Source organism: Impatiens glandulifera, chromosome 7 (genome assembly GCF_907164915.1).
Source record: "Impatiens glandulifera chromosome 7, dImpGla2.1, whole genome shotgun sequence".
Lineage (NCBI taxonomy): Eukaryota > Viridiplantae > Streptophyta > Magnoliopsida > Ericales > Balsaminaceae > Impatiens > Impatiens glandulifera.
In genome coordinates, this window is record NC_061868.1 from 49,552,047 (window position 1) to 49,570,521 (window position 18,475).

At 31.3% G+C, this 18,475-nt stretch overlaps 4 protein-coding genes across 5 annotated transcripts; 2 read left to right on the top strand and 2 right to left on the bottom strand.

Moving 5' to 3' along the window:
• Window positions 1–385: 385 nt before the first annotated feature.
• On the top strand, window positions 386–3,987 carry LOC124944968. Of its 2 annotated transcripts, XR_007099967.1 has the most exons (16): window positions 386–633; window positions 718–901; window positions 987–1,038; window positions 1,109–1,148; window positions 1,219–1,290; window positions 1,393–1,505; window positions 1,596–1,661; window positions 1,756–1,901; window positions 1,989–2,034; window positions 2,134–2,195; window positions 2,272–2,376; window positions 2,465–2,540; window positions 2,657–2,769; window positions 2,844–2,903; window positions 2,989–3,149; window positions 3,721–3,987. XR_007099967.1 is itself a non-coding variant. In XM_047485319.1 (15 exons), exons 1-15 carry the CDS (start codon window positions 546–548, stop codon window positions 3,080–3,082), a joined length of 1,317 nt encoding a protein of 438 aa, XP_047341275.1. In that variant the 5' UTR covers window positions 386–545; the 3' UTR covers window positions 3,083–3,349. The 2 variants fall into 2 exon arrangements, 1 of the variants encoding a protein (XP_047341275.1); XM_047485319.1 differs by lacking the exon at window positions 3,721–3,987 and having other exon boundaries at window positions 2,989–3,349.
• Window positions 3,544–5,418, bottom strand: LOC124944967 (probable aspartyl protease At4g16563). Its single transcript, XM_047485318.1, has one exon. It carries the CDS (start codon window positions 5,287–5,289, stop codon window positions 3,784–3,786), a length of 1,506 nt encoding a protein of 501 aa, XP_047341274.1. The 5' UTR covers window positions 5,290–5,418; the 3' UTR covers window positions 3,544–3,783.
• Window positions 5,419–8,391: 2,973 nt separating this feature from the next.
• LOC124946186 (bifunctional adenosine 5'-phosphosulfate phosphorylase/adenylylsulfatase HINT4) lies at window positions 8,392–10,443 on the bottom strand. Its single transcript, XM_047486755.1, has 6 exons — window positions 10,290–10,443; window positions 10,157–10,203; window positions 9,368–9,444; window positions 9,210–9,273; window positions 8,844–8,921; window positions 8,392–8,764 (listed from the first exon to the last, which is right to left on the bottom strand). The coding sequence occupies exons 1-6, from the start codon at window positions 10,362–10,364 to the stop codon at window positions 8,680–8,682; spliced, it is 426 nt and encodes a 141-aa protein (XP_047342711.1). The 5' UTR covers window positions 10,365–10,443; the 3' UTR covers window positions 8,392–8,679.
• Window positions 10,444–10,592: 149 nt separating this feature from the next.
• Window positions 10,593–14,086, top strand: LOC124945338 (protein arginine N-methyltransferase 7). Its single transcript, XM_047485756.1, has 14 exons — window positions 10,593–10,987; window positions 11,077–11,314; window positions 11,412–11,537; window positions 11,636–11,800; window positions 11,898–12,016; window positions 12,106–12,182; window positions 12,278–12,546; window positions 12,617–12,862; window positions 12,935–13,008; window positions 13,098–13,191; window positions 13,258–13,407; window positions 13,490–13,564; window positions 13,634–13,730; window positions 13,807–14,086. Exons 1-14 carry the CDS (start codon window positions 10,641–10,643, stop codon window positions 13,950–13,952), a joined length of 2,223 nt encoding a protein of 740 aa, XP_047341712.1. The 5' UTR covers window positions 10,593–10,640; the 3' UTR covers window positions 13,953–14,086.
• The last annotated feature ends 4,389 nt before the right edge of the window (window positions 14,087–18,475 follow it).

Consider the following 18,475-nt stretch of genomic DNA (forward strand, 5'->3'; position numbering starts at 1 on the left):
TTAAAAATGATAAAATTATTTAAACATAACTATACAATATGACATAAAAAAAACAGTTAGTCTCCGACTGATTTTATTAACTTTAACTTTTCTGAATGAATCTCAGAAAACGACTACAATTATTAAAAATTTGACGATTTATGTTCAATTATTCAATTATAAAATAAATAAAAAAAATGATTGGTAACCCAAAGTCAGAGTAATATAAACCGCCTTAATCCAAAACTCGTAAGAAAGTACCAATCTCAATCCAAATTTTTATAAAAAAAATAAATTTAAAATAACATTATAATAATCAACTAATTAAAAATCCAAGTATAGATTTTGATATAATAAAAACACCAAATTAACCACTAGGGTCTTAATTTGCGAAACTGGCTTGCTCTAGGCGTGGTTGTGTTAAACATCCCTGCCCTAACTGAGAGTCGCCGGTAATTCGAAAATCACGAAAACCAAAAGCTTCAATTTCGGCATGCAGCGATCATCGCCTGCAATTTCTTATTGATTGACCCTTTTCAATCCCAAATCCAAACCCAGAAGATAGGATGACGACAAGAACCAACTTTTACAAAAACCCTTCACGAGCATACAACAAGGCCTTCAATCTCAATTCTGCTCTTCAAAATCTGAAGGGTATTCATCTTTTTGTTCCTTTATGTATCCCACACTATTATTGCTTAAGGGTTTCGTTCGTTTACTTCATTGTTTAATTTTCAGCTTATAATGATGCCACCGGAAATGCTCCTGTCACCGGAGACGCCACCGAGAATGGAAACGTTGAAAAGGAAGTAAACCGTAAACGCCCAAGGGAAAGGAAACCACAGTCACGAACTGAAAGGAATGACAACGTCATTGAGGATGATCATCCAATGTCTCATCAGGAATATGTTGACAAAATAAGGTCAGTTCAATTGAGAATTTGTTGCTTCAATTAGTATCATGGCTTCCTTTGATGTAAGTTAGATTTCGTGTTTGTAATGTAACAGGAAAGAGTTGAATTGTTCTCTCAAGCGTGAAGAATTAAACGTTGATGTATTGGTGAGCAAATCTAGTAGTATATGTTGCTTTCATTAATTGCATTCTTACATTTTTCTTGGCGCAATTCCAGACAAATTCACGTCAGGGATTAGCTTTGGTGCAGTATGAGAGTAAGTTCTCAAAAACATAAATCTATTACCTGAATGATTTCTTGAGATGTTGTATTGACGATGACTTCAGGCGATCAAAGTAGCTCACCAGAGTGTGATGAGAAGGCAGGGCCGTCTCGTTTTGATGTGGTTCCAAGTTCTGGTATGTAAAGATGTAATTCTTATTAGGCAGACGCAGAATTAGAGAACAAAATCTTTTATCTCCTTTTATTTTATTGTATTCTTCCCCTTTCTTGGTTCTTAGGTAATGTGAATAAAGATGAGGTTAAAAGAAGAAGTGAAGAGCAGCGTTTTGCTGTTCCTGGGGAACCTGTTTGCGTAATATGTGGGAAATATGGAGAATATATCTGTGATGAGGTAGGATTTCTTCATAAAGATCTACCTTGAAAATCATCAATTCTCTTCGTCCTTACTTTGGGTTTCTTTCTTGCACATCTTCTCTTATAGACTGATGATGACATCTGCAGCATGGATTGTAAAGCTGAGGTTTTGGGAAATCTTAAACTTAGTCAGGTTTCTTTCTGTTTGCAGTTTGTTTTGATTAATAATGTGAGGTGTCGTTATTATACCTTCTGAACTGTGAATTGTTTTACTAATTGTTCTATAGGGATGCTTAAACAACCAGAAACCGTGTGAATCCTCATCCTCATCCATAGATGATTTTTCAAGAGTGATTGAACTTGGAGGGGACATGTGGGATCATGAGCGTTTTCGTTGGTCCAGAAAGAGGTCTAGCCTATGCACTTATGAATGGTACATCTTATTATTTTGCGTATAATTTTCAAATATCAACCGGATTGTAAAAATTCATAGTTTTAATGTTCAATGTTGCATGTGCAGCTGGAAATGTCAAAAACCGAGCCATCTTGCTGAAGACTGTTTGGCAGTAACTTCCAATAATCAGACTGCTGCATCTATTTATTTGTACATTACAATTCCATTGATTGATTGATAAAATGTTAAAGCAAATCTCTCTTTCATTTAGGTAACAACAGGAGAAAGAAGAGCAACTCCAATACCAAGATCCCTTCTTGATCTGTATAAAAGGTTTGTATGATTTTTAGTAGTCACGAGACAACTGTATTAATACAAACTTTTAACATTTTGAAAACAAAAAGTGCAGATGTCACCAAATTGGAAAAAGTGTGTCAGGGACAAAATGCAACTCGTGCAACTTGTCATCTTCATTAGCCACTTGCCTCGGTTGCAATGTCACATTTTGTGATAGGTATGGCTGAATATTTTGACATGTTATTCAGAAAAAAAAATGTTATAAGCATTAATAATAGCAAGTAATCTTATGTGATGAAATGCAGTGCAGGTCATTTGAGAGAGCACATCAGGGTGAACCCTTCTCACGGAGAATATTACTCCTTTAAGCTCAAACGACTGGTGAGATTTATTTATTTATTTCCGAAACACAAACATTAAAAGATTTATCATGTATAATAAATAATGAGATTGATTGTAAAGAGTAAAAGAGAGCCGTTAATGACTTTGTGTTGTAGGTTAAATGCTGCAAATCTTCATGCAAGGTGACGGATATTAAGACTCTCTTGGCTTGTCACTTCTGCTTTGATAAAGCTTTTGAAAAGTTCTATGATATGTACACTGCAACTTGGTATGATTTGATTTGCTTACCTTGAGTATCTCCTACATTGTTCCTGTTTATAGAGCTATTTGGACGACGTGCAGGAATGGAGCTGCACTTTCAATCATCTGGGGTTCCATTTGCTGTGAAGGTCACTTTGAATGGTACTGACACATCTCTCGATGTAAAGTAAATAAATGCGAAGAAACTGTCAAGTTAATGTGTTGGTTCATTTATTATATTCTACAGGCACAGGATGAATTGCTTGAATGCAGGTATAGAAGACAACTCTTACATAATCAACAAGGCTGCGACTGTTCAAGTCAGCGACTTCATCTTCTGACAATAATCAATCAAGCAATGCCAACTACTGAAAGCGATTCGATTCATCCAATCCAACCAACCATCTGGTATGGGTTTATCCCAATATGAAACTATTTTAGGTAATGCATTTGTTTTTGGAGGAGGAATGCAAGATTTTCAATGAATATAATTGAATTTGGAAAGAAGCTTCTTGGTATTGAGAGTATGTAACTATGTATTATATTAAATTAGATTTAGACCCCTTCTTTGGCTCGATTGATTTCAACTTAAACAATCTCTACCCATACTTGAAGTTTGACTTGTTTAGAGTTTAAACGATAAGTCGTTTTCGAAGTTATTGTTGACAAATCAAACACTACATTTATTTCTATGGGGTTTTTTTTGGAATTAAACTAGGCCTAGGACCTAATGCCACACCATATTCACAATTTAAGGACTTAGTTTGATCTTGGGTTACTTCAATAATCAAGAGATTATTTCTAGTTTAATGTATCCTTACAAATCATCTTAATCTGTTTTTTTTAGGTTGAATGACCATTTTTACCCTTATCTATAATAAACTTTATTAAATGACAAGGATGTACAAATATATATATATAGTTTACCAGGACAGATATTTACAGTACTCATCCTTACAAAAAGTGAAATTTACAATAGATTTGTCACCGTTGGATTCAATAGCAGCATCTTGACGACGAACCGCTGAGATTACGCCAAGGTTCAGTTCTGGTGCAGACTGTCCCACAAAGATGAACACTCTCGTCTTGCAAATCCGACCCTTCGTTTTTTGAGATCATAAACAACCTCAAATCCCTGCTGTTGATAATTCCCAAGTGTCCCCACTGGCCCTCCTTCATCTTCATCGTCACCATCACCGCCGTTCATCAACATCAGACATCCTACCTTCCTCTTACGTTTCCCATCATCCCCACCGTCTAAAAACACGTACAAATAGTTTATCTTGGGTAACACCACACCAGATTTATTACTCCCCATGAAATGCAAGGTCAAAACAGGTATTTGAACAGCAGTCGGGTTATCAAAATAGTAACACGGACTGAGTCCCGTCCTGTCTTCGATCCGACTCGCCCGTTTATGAACCCGCCCGACTGCGTGCGTAAATTCAATGGCAACAGCATTATACAGTTTCGAGGGTAGAATAGTAAAAGTAGTCCCTGAATCAACCACCATCCCTCCATTCCCCTGTTTATCCACCACCTTCAGATTCTCCGGCGCCGGTATTCTTCTCTTTCCGACAGATATTGCCTCCAGTCCGACCGAATAGAAATGCCCATATTTTGGGTTGTCCAGCATCGGCGTGTAAACAAATTCGTCTCCGTTGCTGTTGCTTTTCACCGCTCTCTTGTCGTGACCCAGAATGAGTGGACTTGGCCGGCGTATTTGATCGGCGTCGAACGAATGAGAAACCAAACAATAAGAGAATTGGTCACCCAATTGAGGTGAAAAGTTAGCAAGTTGAGCAGGCAAGGAAAGCAGGCCGTTTCCGAATCCGGCGACACCTATCGGCTCGCCAAGAGCTTCATGTGCACATCCGAAAGTGAAATTCTGAAGAACAAGCGACGGAGACGACATCGGAATAGTTAAACCGTCGGTATACAACCTCGCGATTAAGCTTCCATCGCCGTATGCATAGTAAAACTGTGGGCAAGAAAACGGATCGCAGTCAGAGGTTTCTATCAACTCGAGTGGGCATTTGGCCATGGCACAGAGATCAGATGTGGAGGTGATTGAAGAATGGACGGCAGAACAAGCAGTGGATTTACAGGAAACAGGGGAAGCTGACGAGAGATTGAGAGGGGCGGCGTTGGATATGGAAGACGGGTTATATTTGCCTTCACAGAGAATACACTCAAATGGATGACAAGGTAGCCATACGACGTCGCTTCCCGTGTCCATGTAAAGGGAGATGGTTTGGGCAGGGTTTGAGCCGAGCGAGAGAGAAATGGTGTAGTCGCTGCCCGGGGCTAGAGGGAGAGAGACTTGTTGTTGTTGTTGTCTTTGTTGTTGAAAACGGGCAGAAGAGCGGACGGCGGTGGACTTAAGGAGGTGATGGGTACTGTTGTATTGGGTTGTAGACATAGAATTTGAAAGAGGGAAGAACATAAACTCGGAGTTGGTAAGACAAAAATGGAACAGTAATAGGATTACAACTACAAAGAAGGTTGTTGTTGTTGTTGTTGGAACAGAAGAAGAAGAAGAAGCCATGGTTAATTGTTGCAGAAGTTGGCGAGAGTAGAAAGTGGAGATGATGATGATGATGGGATTTTAAAGGAAGAGAATTTTACTACTACAAGTGGTGGGGACGAAGCTTCTGGATTTTATTTATCAAATTCTATATGAAGAAGAAGAAGAAGATGATTGGAGGGTTGGTTCTTGAGTTTGATCTCACTTTATCTCCTTCTGAAGCTTTCAAAGGTGCTCTCTTCTTCCATCTTCATGAGTCATGATGACCTTATGTAAAATATAAAGGTAAAGAAGTCCCTGTACTTTCACTATAATGCGTATAAATCTATGAACTCTTAAAATATATCTATACAACCCAAAACAAACAAACAGAATATTAGAACTCGGGGTTTAATATTCAATAATCAATTGAAATTTTAACAAGTATTGATTAGTGTTATGTTAGAGCTAATTATATTCTCTGTGTAAAAAAACACAATATAAAACGGTTGAAGAATTAAGACTCATATATTTATAGCCTTTTTTGTTGTGGGTTATTAATTCTAACTACTCTCTATTAAATATTGGTTCAATTGCTTTTTTAAGCTTGAATCTGATTTTGTTTTTATTTATTTTTATTAAATGAGACTCAATATTTGAATTTTTGTCATAAGAGGAGAAACTCCTAGATGAATGTCGGTCGTATTATTTGTCTTTTTAAAGTTTAAAGTATTATTATTTTTTATTTAATTAGTTTATCATATTTGTAAGAAATTTCTCTTCTTGATATATTTTGAAAAAACAATTAATTTAAAACACAAATACGTTAAAATTAGTAAGCCGTTTACAAAATTACGTAGTTTCAATTTTCTTTTAAAAATAAATATCAAAATTATTTTCCTTTGAATTTTTTTCAAACATTTAATTTTTTAGTAACGTTTTTAAAAAAACTTTAAAATGATAAAATTTTAATTGTTTGACCATATACACAATTCAAATTCATAAGTAGTAATAAAATACTCAAATTTAACCCAACAAAATAAATGGACCAATAATATATTAATATATATTTAATCTTCCATCTTCAATAGAAAAATAAATAATGTAAGGTACGGATGAAGTCTTACAAGAAATGAATAAAGTATAAATAATTACACTGATGTAATCAATCAATTTTCCTTTATTCTTCACTTCAATTCAATGCCATGCCCTAATATCAATGTACCCATGTTATGAGCTGTAACCCATTTTTTTATTTCATAAAAATCAAAGTATTTGAAGTAAAAATACCCAGACAATGATTGAATTTGTTTGTTTGTGGTTTGTATTTTCAATTTGAATTTTGAGGTGGTCCTTATGAATCAAGTTATAGAATATGGGACCCTTTCTGCTTAATTATTTCACACTACTACTTTGGTGAAAAATAGAGTAATTAAATAACTATAGGGGTTAAATATACTTCTAATTAAAGATAAGATGAATATTACTTTGATTTTAGAAAATATTATTTGGTTCTAGAAGAAGATAATGATTTATAATATTCCAACTATAAGGATTGAAAAATTAAATTAAATATAAATAATTGTAAGTCTATATAGGGTGATTTTGGGCATGGGCATGGCACGTGAGTTTTTTCGTTCAAACGAGGAATACATTTTTTACGATTTTACCCCTGTGGGGCCTGGGCTGATTGAGTGGCCCAATGTGGCTGCTGGGTGGATCTCTTGGATTACGTGGACAAATAGGACGAAATCCAGCTGTCCTTTTTTTTTTTTTTGCCAGCTGGGTTTTCATCTTTATCCTTAACCTAGTGTTTGACTTTGCTTTCTCTTCTCTTCTCTAATTTTATTTTATTTTTTAAAAACACTTTGTATAATGACAATCCATTATCTAATCAAAATAATCATCAATCAAATTATCCAATAATTTATTTTATTTTTATAATACATTAACAACAACTAAAATATTGAACTTAAGTATTTTCAAATAAATCAAAATTGTGTATAAGAAGAACTAGTACACAAAGTAATTACTTACCTACCTTGCCAAAGTTATGAAACTGATATCATATTCAATTTTGAATAACATATCTTATTTTTATATTTAATTAATTAATTAAAATATTTTTATTTTATTTATATAATTTTTTAAAAATATATAAAAAAAATCAACTAACTTATTCTTTCATCAAATAATATATCTCTTATGATTTATTTACATCATTAGTTTAATTGTTTATTCTTTATCTTTAATAATAGAATTTGTTGTTTGTAATTGTATTAGTTGATTTTAAAAAATAAAATAAAAATAAATCAGTTAATTATTTAAAAAATTAAGTAATTATTAGAAAAGAATGAAATTACAATGAAAATAATTAAAAACAACTTTATTGAGATTTATGGTTCAAACTCAAAGTAATGATAACAATTTAAAATAAAAAAATAGTGGTAACCCACTTATTTATTTATTTATTTCAAAGTTAGCACACCACAATTATCTCCACCTAACTGCGTCCTACCATAAAATTGACCAACTTATGCATGAAACCTGATCATAAAATGAAATAAAAAAAAAAACTAAATAGAAATAGCAAAAAGGCCAAAAGAATAAGAACCAAAGGCCTCTTTAAAGGGTTTTGGATGGTAAGGATTCCAATCATAATTGCAATACGCGTTATGTGAACAAAAAATAAAAATAAAATAATTGGAGAACAAACCAAAATATATAATATTAGTACATAAAAAACAAAAACAAAAAAACAATCATGATGATGATGATTCATTCCTACCCTCCAAAAAAAGATAAGAACATATATAAAAAAAATCAATCAATTTGGTATTGATTAAGAATTATTAATCCATTTGAGAATAATTGTTGATAATAAGGACTCTTACTTGTGCATGCTATGACATACAAGAGAAAAGTATAGAAAGAAAGTATAGAAAGATCGGTATGGTCACAACCGGAGATTCTTTTATCTAGTCTAAGACTCTCATCACTCGAACTATTCTATTAGGTTTAAAAGAAAGATTAGTTGTGTAAATGGATTGGCTAATTTCAGCTTAACATTAATGGAAACATGGTTGTGTGGGGGCACCAAACATTTGGTTTAGACAAGATAAAGTAAAGAAACAGGAAAAATTAGATGAAACAATATTGAGTCAATGAAATGAAAAGCCAAACAATAACCTAATTTTGTTGTCCATGGCTTTATGTCTAGCCAAACAACAACAAAAGCAGCATGGACAAATTGTTCAATAATGAAGCAAGCCACAATCAAGCATATGTTGGACAAGTTTCCCATAATATAATGTTATATTTGAACTTATCTTTGTAACTATTTACTTATTAGTTTATAAATTAATTGAAAATTAGAGATATGCCTACGAGAAGAAAGACCAGGCATTGTAACATAAGAATAAGAAGAAAGATTTATGGTGTTATCTTCTCCAATAACTTCTCGGCTTCAATAAATCCACCAAGAGGTCCCATTGACAAGTATTTTATATGTTTCCATCTGTTTCAAGTGTAAAAATGCTCAGATACAAGCGATTACTAATAAAACTTCAAAAAACCATTATAAGTTGTTGCCTCACTTTGGTATAAAGGGAAGTGCAAAACAATGGAGGTGGAGATGGTCAACACTGTTAAATGGAGGCTGATGGAAGCCAAATCTACACAACAAGGACCAAATCAAATATCAAAAGCTCCAGACAAAACAGGTACTTGCAATTGAACTGAAAAAAGGGGATAAGATAAGAATAATTGAAATTTTTAAATCTTTTGTTCAGCCAGGGGAGAAACACCAAAAGATAGGTTTCTCGAAATCAACTTAAATGACGAAATTAAAATCAGAACTTTCAATACACTGTGGGTCTTGACCACAACTCTTAAGAGATTCTATGGAACCAACATAAATGAATCATCTAATTTCACCTAGATGCAGAAAAAACCAATTGTACCTGTGTTTGGACTGAGGCGCATCTCTCGACATCAGAGTTTGTCCCACCTGAAACATGTGACTCACTGCAAAACAAAATTTAATTCAGCAAGAAAAAGAGTCAGTAACCTGGTAACCTGTTACATTTTCAATTTTCTCATCATTTTAAATTATTGATACCCAATGCAAAGTCTTCAGGACGCCTATCAAGGTCCTTAACTGTTGGAATGTGTGCAACAGGGATCACCAGGTAATGCCTACAAAATCAATAGACCTTTCAATGATTAAACTAAACTGTAGACTACCAGATCATCTATAATGAACAAGTCAATTGTCGATCAAGATGAGTGAGAATTCAAAAACTATTATGCCTAAACCAATCAGTCAGCCAGCATAATCCTCAATACATAGATGTAAGCAAATAGTGCTTCAGAACACATTAAACCAAAGTGGAAGATATTCCAAAATGAGATTTGATTAGCTAATCTACAAGTCTGGATTCAAAGACATGGATTGACTATAATTTTATAGTACCATATGACAGATTTTGCCTATATCTAAATCTCTCTCAACTGCTAATATGTTGATAATTTTCACTCTTAACTGAAAACCCATATCAATCTAGAATTTCTTTGCTGAGAAAGACAAAAGACACGTTTTCTGTAATCTCACATAGGATTTGGATCCAAATGGGGTCACATTTGAAAACTGAATTTAGTCCTATGGTTTTGGATCCAAAATGTTTTCAAAATAGGCCTAAAGTTGTCTAAATAGCAGGATTATAATCAACACAATGGTACACTAGAGTTTCTATATCATCTTCTCAGGTCAGTCAAAAGAATCTCACTGTGTACTATCGATAAACTAGAGCAGCTTCAATTGATAAATACCATATAGCAATCAGAAATTGCAAAATTTAAAAACCACCCAAATTCTCAAATCAAAAAACAGGAAGATCTTAATCAGTGCCTGTATGCAGATGGGTTGATATCTTGAAAGGCAACGACCCTGTCATCCTGCAAAATATACGCCATTGACCCATCCTAAATCAACGTTAACTAATCTTTAAAAAGAGAGAAAAATAGAGGGATCGAATACTAACGGAGTGGAGTAGAGTGGTGGCGGTGGTAGCACGAGCAATTTGGCAGAAAACGCACGCCGCCGATGCTCCGGTCATTGTCGTCCGCCTAGCAACCTGGCGGAGCAATCGTTCTTTCCATTCTGTTTCATACCAACATATTTTTTTCACATTTAATTCGTTAAAAATTGACCCTTTATGAAAAAGACTTTTACCGACATATCTGTATCAACTATAACGACGTTAATAAAACGTGGTTAAAAGTAAATTACACTTGTACCCTCTGCAAGATATTGGATTTACCAATACAGTCCCGGTAGAAATTCTCATCTTTGCGGTCCAGCGGCTGAACCCCGATTCTAAAACCCTTGTTTGATGCATACTCTGATTCATAAAGTTCTTAAAAATCCCGCCTTTTCTGTCTCTTCAACCCACAAAACACTATCCCTAATTCCACACCCATTTGCTTGTTGCATCAAGAACCAGGTCCGAAACATGAGTTCAGGACGCATGTTCCAGCTGAGACTCGACCCACTTACAGGCAACTCGGAATGGGTTGTAATTGAAGACGAGAGAGAAGAAATGGCTACCGCCGGTGCTACAAAGCATCTACTGGCCCCAACATCGTACCTTGACATGCTGAACGATTCTCGCAGAAACAGAGCCTATCGAGAAGCCATTGATAAGACTGTAACAAATTCTTGTCATGTTTTGGATATTGGGTACCTCACACTTCACTCATACAGCATTTCAATTCATAGTTTTGCATTTCTTTTCATCTTTATATCAATGATGGCATGAGTATTTGCAGGGCTGGAACTGGATTACTATCAATGATGGCTGCAAGAGCAATGGAATCCAACATGCCAACAGTTTTGTCTAATTCTGTCGGTGGTACAGTTACAGCATGTGAGTCATATCTTCCTATGGTAAAGTTGATGCGCAAAACATTGCGTATTAATGAGATGGAAAGAAAAGTTCATATCTTCCATAAGCGGTCTGATGAACTACAAGTTGGAATTGACATCCCTTCAAAAGCAGATGTTCTTGTGAGTTTCATTCTATAATGTCTGTCTTCTTCTATCTTGTTAGAATAGACACACAAATGAAAGCCTTGTTCTGGAATTCCAAATTATAAAAATGCAGGTCAGTGAGATACTTGACTCTGAATTGTTAGGGGAAGGTTTGATTCCTTCTTTGCAGCATGCATATGATAGACTTTTGCAGCCAAACCCCAAAACAGTACCATATCGAGCAACTACGTATGGGCAGGTGTTTAAACTTAGCAGCTTTCTCATTTTTTATACAATAATTGCATTTAAAAATGTTATTTTATTTTCGAATTGTCTTCTCTTTTGTATTGTATTCAGTTGGTTGAGTGTAACTATTTATGGAAGTTGCATGACTTGCTTGGAAATGAAATGAATGTGTTGGATGACATTCAACTTGTTCCAATGAACCTCAAGAAAATCTTAAATGTCAAATCTCAACGATTTGACATGCACTGTGATGCAATAAGAGATGAAATAAAACTGGTACGATGCTATTCAAGTTCAATATTTTTCTTTCTTTCTTTTTTTTTTGCGAAACTTGTTTATTTCAATGCTTCCACTCAATCTAGCATCCATTCAGCTATCAGAACCCTTCAAAATTTTTGAATTTGACTTTTGGAGAAGGCCAGAAAGTAGAGGGGAAGTTAAAATAAATGTGACAGCAACAAATAATGGTACAGCCCATGCTCTTATTTCATGGTATGCATTCCACTTATCAACTGCACTTATTTTCCTCCTTAGAAAATTCCTTCTGTTCACGTTATTAAGGACTTCAATTTATTCTTCAGGTGGGTACTTCAGCTTGATTCTGAAGGAACAATATTTTATTCAACTGCCCCCAAATACTTGGATGATGCATTTCCAGGTTCATCATCTAAAAAATAGCCCGTTTAGTTTCTAAAGAAGTTCTTATTTTGCAAGTAATTGCCATATATCTATAATTTTCTATTTCGCACTTAGATTCTGCGGATTGGTGTGACCATTGGAAACAATCTGTTAGTTTCATTCCCGAAAGAAGTGTGTCCAATGGTGAAGAGGTCCTCTTACATGCTACTCATACTGATATCACCACCACATACAAGTTGGAGAGTCGCGATTCGTTTATGTCAGAAATTGAACTTTGTTCTGACGTTGATAGACAATTTCAAATCCTGTTATCGCCAGAAAGAGTGGCAATCTACAGAGACAACGATTGGAGATCCTCAATGTTGAAAGCTGTAAAATATGCAGTAAGCACATCCTTAGCAATATACATATTGTTGCTTTGCCTGTTTAAAAAGTTGTTTGATTTCTTTCCAGTTGCAGTTGAAGGGAGAAACTAGTCCACTATGTGTAGTTGCAGATGATAGTCTTTTCTTAACAATAGCGATTGCTAATTCCTCGAAAGAAGCACAAATTGTTTCATTATTTCCTGGATTGCAAAGGGATGCTGTTCAGTATTTGCAAGCTGTTGCTTCGGCTAATGGTTACTCGAAGGATCAAATCAAAGTTCATCAGAAGTGCAAAAGTAGCCTCACCATATATGACGACGCTTGTCAGAAAAAGGTCTCTATTTGATTGTATATATAAATACATAAACTCATCTTGTTTTTATTAAAATGAATTCTATTTGTATAGGTAGACATCTTGATCGCTGAACCATTTTATTTTGGAAATGAAGGCATGCTGCCTTGGCAAAACCTGCGATTTTGGTAATTTTAACAATAGTTGATGATCCTTCCATATAGACAATAATAGAGAAAGTGAGTTTAAATTTTTGCTTGTTTTCAAATGAATCAAGGAAGGAAAGGACTTTGCTCGATCCTATCCTGTCTGATGATGTAACAATAATGCCTTGGAAAGGATTGCTGAAAGCTCGAGCCATGTCACTTCCCGTAAGTCAGTTATTTCTAAGAATTTCTTCTTGTTATTGCCTCGTTAATTTTATTTTTTTCCTGCAGGATCTGTGGAGGAGTAGGTGCAGCCTAAAAGATGTAGAAGGCTTTGATCATTCCTGTGTAAATTCTGTCTTAGGGGCTTGCGGTGATTTACCTGCTCCACAAGAAGGCCCCGTTTTTCCTTTCTTTATCTGGCAGTGTGGAAGAAGTGAGGTAATTAACCTTTTTCCCTTGCAATGAAAAGTTCAAAAAGTGTAATCTTGATGCAACTCTTAATGTTTTTTTTTTGTGACAGGCACTAAGCGAAGAATTTACAGTAATGGAATTTGACTTTTCACAGCCAATGGCTGGATGTTCTGGAAAAGCTAAGGTATTAAAACTAGTAAAACATGAATGTGAAACTGCGTGATAAGTTCATTCACGAAGAGTGTTGATGCAGGTTGAATATACAAAACCTGGTATATGCCATGGTCTTGTGTTTTGGATAGATTGGGTAATGGACAGGAAGAATTCAATTGTGATATCAACCGGGCCAGGTATTTCAACAATTTCTTTAACCGGGGTTTATGGTTTTATGAATTATGATAATGATAATTTGTTTCGCGTATACAGATGAAAGATATTGGAAACAAGCGGTTAAGCTTTTCTCCAAGCCGGTGGCTGTAGGATCAAATCTAGTCGATGCTTCAGCTGAAGTCGAGGCCACATTTGAACCATCTACTGCTGATCTATGCATCAGATATACTGCGGTTCAATAATCTTCTCATGTCTCTGGTTAGTAAATTTGTATTTGTGACATTTTACAAAAGAAAATTGATGTCAGTTTACATTTTCAGAAACAAAGGAAAATGTGTTTTTGAAATGATAAACAATTTATCATTGATTAATTCAATCGCTAAGATCTTATCCAAAACATTGTATTATTTTACATGAGAACTCAATTTTCTTAAGTTGAATTGTGGAAATGCTTGTGGGAATAAACTTTGATTTAAAAAGAAAAACTCAAATTTTGTGTTCTTTTTAAATTATTAGGTTATGACAGATTATCACCATGACATCTTATTTAAATATCAATTGGATGAGGATTCCACTTAGTTGTTAATTTCCTCTTGTATACAATTTATTTTTTTTAAATATCAAGTCTCAACTTGTAATAATTGATTATTTTTTTTGGTCCTGGGCTATATGAAAGAGCATCCATCTTTCCCTTTCTCAAGTCAAACATTTGATTGTAACACTATTCTTTAAACATGTTCATTAATAATTAATATCATTTACAAATTCATGAAAAATATAATAATAATATGAAAAATGGATTGATTGTACTATATAGCCACAGATCCAACTGTGACCTGTCCAGTTAGACTTGTAAGGATTGATAGTACCCATTTCATCATAATATCAATCAATTAATTGCTGTCTATTAGCTATAATTTAATCAAAATATAATTATATTCAATTGTTAAGCACTTGCAAGTTGAAATACTTAACTTCTTTTTATAAATAATCCAAGTCAAAGTAAAATATGAAGACAGATAAATTAAAGTCACATGCTAATTTAAGAATGTAAATGAAACTTATAAATAGACTACGTTTAGACATAAAATAAAATTAGTGTTATAAATTGTTAAATAAATAATAAATACAACTTCATTCTAAAAGAGTAAATATATTTACTAGAATATTTTAAAAAAAACGAAAAATCTAATCGAAAGTTTATCGGTTTCATCTTATCGGTTAAATTTTAACTATTTCGGTTTTTACCGATTAAACTGTTCGTTTTCGGTTAAATTATAAACCGGTAATATTTTAATTATATTTTTTAATTTATATCAGTTATTTTATAAATATTAGATATATTATAAATAATATTTAATAATATATATATATATTATTTTTAGATTTATATATATATATATATATATATATATATTATTTTTAAATTAATAATTTATATAACTATTAATTTAAAAATAGAAACTTTTAAAATAGGTTATATTGTTACAATAATATAATATATTATAACATATTTTTTATTATATTTATGAAATATTATTATAATATATTATATTATATTATAATAATGACAAAAAAATGTGATACACACAACGATATTGGAAAAAAAATATTTAACAAATTTAATATTTAATTAAAAAAATTAAATTATTGATTTTCGGTTAAAATCAATTAACCGACCGGAATCAGCCCTAACCGGTAAAATTGATATCAATATTGGTTAGTTAACCGGTTCATCCGATGGTTAAACCCCATACCGGATAATAACAAAATGTCATTGTGATTCTCACAGAAAAAAAAAATAAATTAAAACAAAAGACCGTGATGATGGGTGTAATGCTACCTTTACATAATAAAAATTAAATATAAATATATACAATATTTTACCCCACAAATTTAATTTAATATAAAAAGTCTTCCTACAGATTAAATGTCTAATATTAATTTTCACCATGACAACTTGGAGCAATTGAGGTATGGTTACAGGACCTTACTAGTTTTCTTTAAAAAATAAACCATATTTTTTTTTAATATATATATATATATGATCTAATATCTTCTTTTCAATTCTATTAATTCATACAGAATATTATGAAATAATATTGTAATCTAAAATTAAATATTTGTTTTGGGAAAAATCTAAAATTAAATATAATATATATAATATTTCAACAATATCTCATTAACATCTCAACTAAAAAAGTCTAATTTAAAATAACAAATTTAATTTTATTAAAAATATTTTCACCCTCATTATAGCACTTACATAATAAACTTTTTCTAAATTAATATTTTGTCATGGTTATATTCACATTCACTTTTTAAAACTCTTGAAAATTATTTTCTTTTTATTTAGTATAAATATGTAATTGAGTTAGATAAAAACATTTTAGATTAAAAGTGGATAAAAAAAATTAACTTTTAAATCAGCTATAAAAAAATTGATTCTTTGTTTACATAATATGTATAAATTTAAATTTTGATAAAAAAAAAATCATATACTGAATAAACTCATTTTCTTTTAATATTTTCAACTGTTTTTTAAATACTCTATTTTACTAAGACTATTATGAGTTTGTTTAGAAAGTTATTTAACGAAAATAATTTTTTAATATTTAATCTAAAAAAAGTGATTAAATTTAATGATATAAAACTTAACAATACTTTATTCACTTTTTGTATTACACTTTTCATATTTTTATCCCCTTTTCATATTTTTTTCTTAAATTTATTTGTTTTAAAATATTCACATTAAACTTTTAATTAATTATAAATTTTATACATAGAAAAATGTGTAATTGTTTTATAAAAATATATATTTTATATATGTATGAAATGAATTTGAATAATAAATTAATGTAATTTGCTTATTCTTTGAAATATAAATTATTATGTAAATATATTTATAAATTCAATTACTTTTTTAGTAAAATTAATATTTGTGTACACAAATTAATTTAATTCTTTAATGACTATTACAACGTAATGCTTTTTTTTTTAATTTGATTGATTTTTTTTATTAAAATATATATTATTATTTAACTTTATTATTTTTTTTTACTAAAATTACAATACAAATTAACTAAAAAAAATATTATATTTTATAGTATCAATATTTATATGGTATTAGTATATAATAATAATAATGAAAAGAGAAATGATTAGAATGAAATTATGGTATAATTTAAATGGTTAAAAAAATAATAATTTTTTTTTTATTATTTATTTTGTTTCACTGATGTGGTGAGATGTCGTTTCCTCTCACTCACCTTCCCAAATTTTGTTCCCTATACTATATTTTTTTTAAATAAATTTCATTATAATTATTATTTACAGTTAATTTAATAAAACAATATTTTAAACAAGACATGAATTACAATATCTTATTATTTTTATTCTATGAAGCTAATATAATCTCTTAGAATCCTAAACTTCCACTTTAACTTTTGTTGACTAAAATAAAAATAAAAAAGTATAAAAAAATAAAATAGAGAACATGGTATAAGAACTTATTGGAGAAAAAAGTAACAAATTTACTTTAATAAATTCCGATGTTTAAAAATATAACTAAAATCTAATTATTTTATTCCAATTAAAATATATTAAAAAAAACAAGAATATAGTTGAGTTGACTGTGTCCGTATACTTACTTATGGTCGTATCCACATTTCCCGTGCTGTTCCCTACGGATCCGGCCGTCCATTTTTATGTAACCGGTGGAGGCTAGATCTAGCCCAACTTATAATTAATCATTTGATATAAATAATTATTTTTTACTTAATAATATAAAAAATTCTAATTATGTAAATAAAATGATATATCTCATATCCCAATAAAATTATAAAAAGTAATTAAATAGATAAGATTTTATATTAATAAAATATCATAATTATAGTATTATCTCATAGATATTATTACAATATTAAAATTCTAAAAATATATTGAAAAAGTTAATATTATTAATATTAAAGCTCAACTATAATAATACAAATAATAATTAAATACCTAACAAAAATAAAAAACAATTCATCCAAACAAGGAGTTGTCTTATTTAGAGAACAAGCATGAGTGGACTAGATTGGACTAGAGTCGAAAATCAAGCTAAAGTAAATTAAAGCAATATATTTTAAAAAATAAATAAATAAATGAAAGCACAAAGAATATTCTCAATTGATAAACCATTTTAATTAGTTCAGATAATTTTAGAGAATTCTTAATTCAGAAAGGGACTTTTTTTTGTCAATTTGTATAAAGATTAACCAAGTTTAAATAAATTTTATTATATTATTACTCGGGTTGTTTTCACTTTATGTTTTAATTTACTTTGTCAACCTTAAATTGATTTTTCATTAGATAAATATGTTTATAATATTGGGTCAACATATTTAATCAATATAAAAAAAAGTTCATATATAGCCTTAACATTGAAATAAAAAAAAAATATATATATTAATTTGCTGAAATCTAGATGGAATTTATAATACAAATCAGAATAATATATTTAACTTATTCCTTAGCAATATTTGAACATAACGTGCACCGTCCGATCAAACCAATGGGGGGAGTTCACTTGAACGGCTCACCGTACAGCTCATCCATAATCTGTAAATAAATAAATATATATATATATTATATTATATTATATTATAATCTTTATAAATAATGTTTCTCAACGATAGTCCAACGCTTATAACTGTAATCGGTGTTTCCATTTCTATCAATTGTTGACCTGATTGTTAATTCGCCGGAGAGTTTCCAAAGTTCT

Excerpts from the sequence above, each read along its gene's own strand:
- LOC124946186 (XM_047486755.1), bottom strand. The coding sequence starts at position 10,364 with ATGACCGGAGCATCGGCGGCGTGCGTTTTCTGCCAAATTGCTCGTGCT. Across the intron at positions 9,274-9,367 it reads TCCTGAAGACTTTGCATTGG|TGAGTCACATGTTTCAGGTG; the intron begins GTATCAATAATT and ends TTTGTTTTGCAG. Across the intron at positions 8,765-8,843 it reads GCACTTCCCTTTATACCAAA|ATGGAAACATATAAAATACT; the intron begins GTGAGGCAACAA and ends CACTTGAAACAG.
- LOC124945338 (XM_047485756.1), top strand. The coding sequence starts at position 10,641 with ATGCATACTCTGATTCATAAAGTTCTTAAAAATCCCGCCTTTTCTGTC. Across the intron at positions 13,009-13,097 it reads TGGCAAAACCTGCGATTTTG|GAAGGAAAGGACTTTGCTCG; the intron begins GTAATTTTAACA and ends AAATGAATCAAG. Across the intron at positions 13,192-13,257 it reads CTCGAGCCATGTCACTTCCC|GATCTGTGGAGGAGTAGGTG; the intron begins GTAAGTCAGTTA and ends TTTTTCCTGCAG.
- LOC124944967 (XM_047485318.1), bottom strand. The coding sequence starts at position 5,289 with ATGGCTTCTTCTTCTTCTTCTGTTCCAACAACAACAACAACAACCTTC.
- LOC124944968 (XM_047485319.1), top strand. The coding sequence starts at position 546 with ATGACGACAAGAACCAACTTTTACAAAAACCCTTCACGAGCATACAAC. Across the intron at positions 1,039-1,108 it reads AATTAAACGTTGATGTATTG|ACAAATTCACGTCAGGGATT; the intron begins GTGAGCAAATCT and ends GCGCAATTCCAG. Across the intron at positions 2,770-2,843 it reads GATATGTACACTGCAACTTG|GAATGGAGCTGCACTTTCAA; the intron begins GTATGATTTGAT and ends GACGACGTGCAG.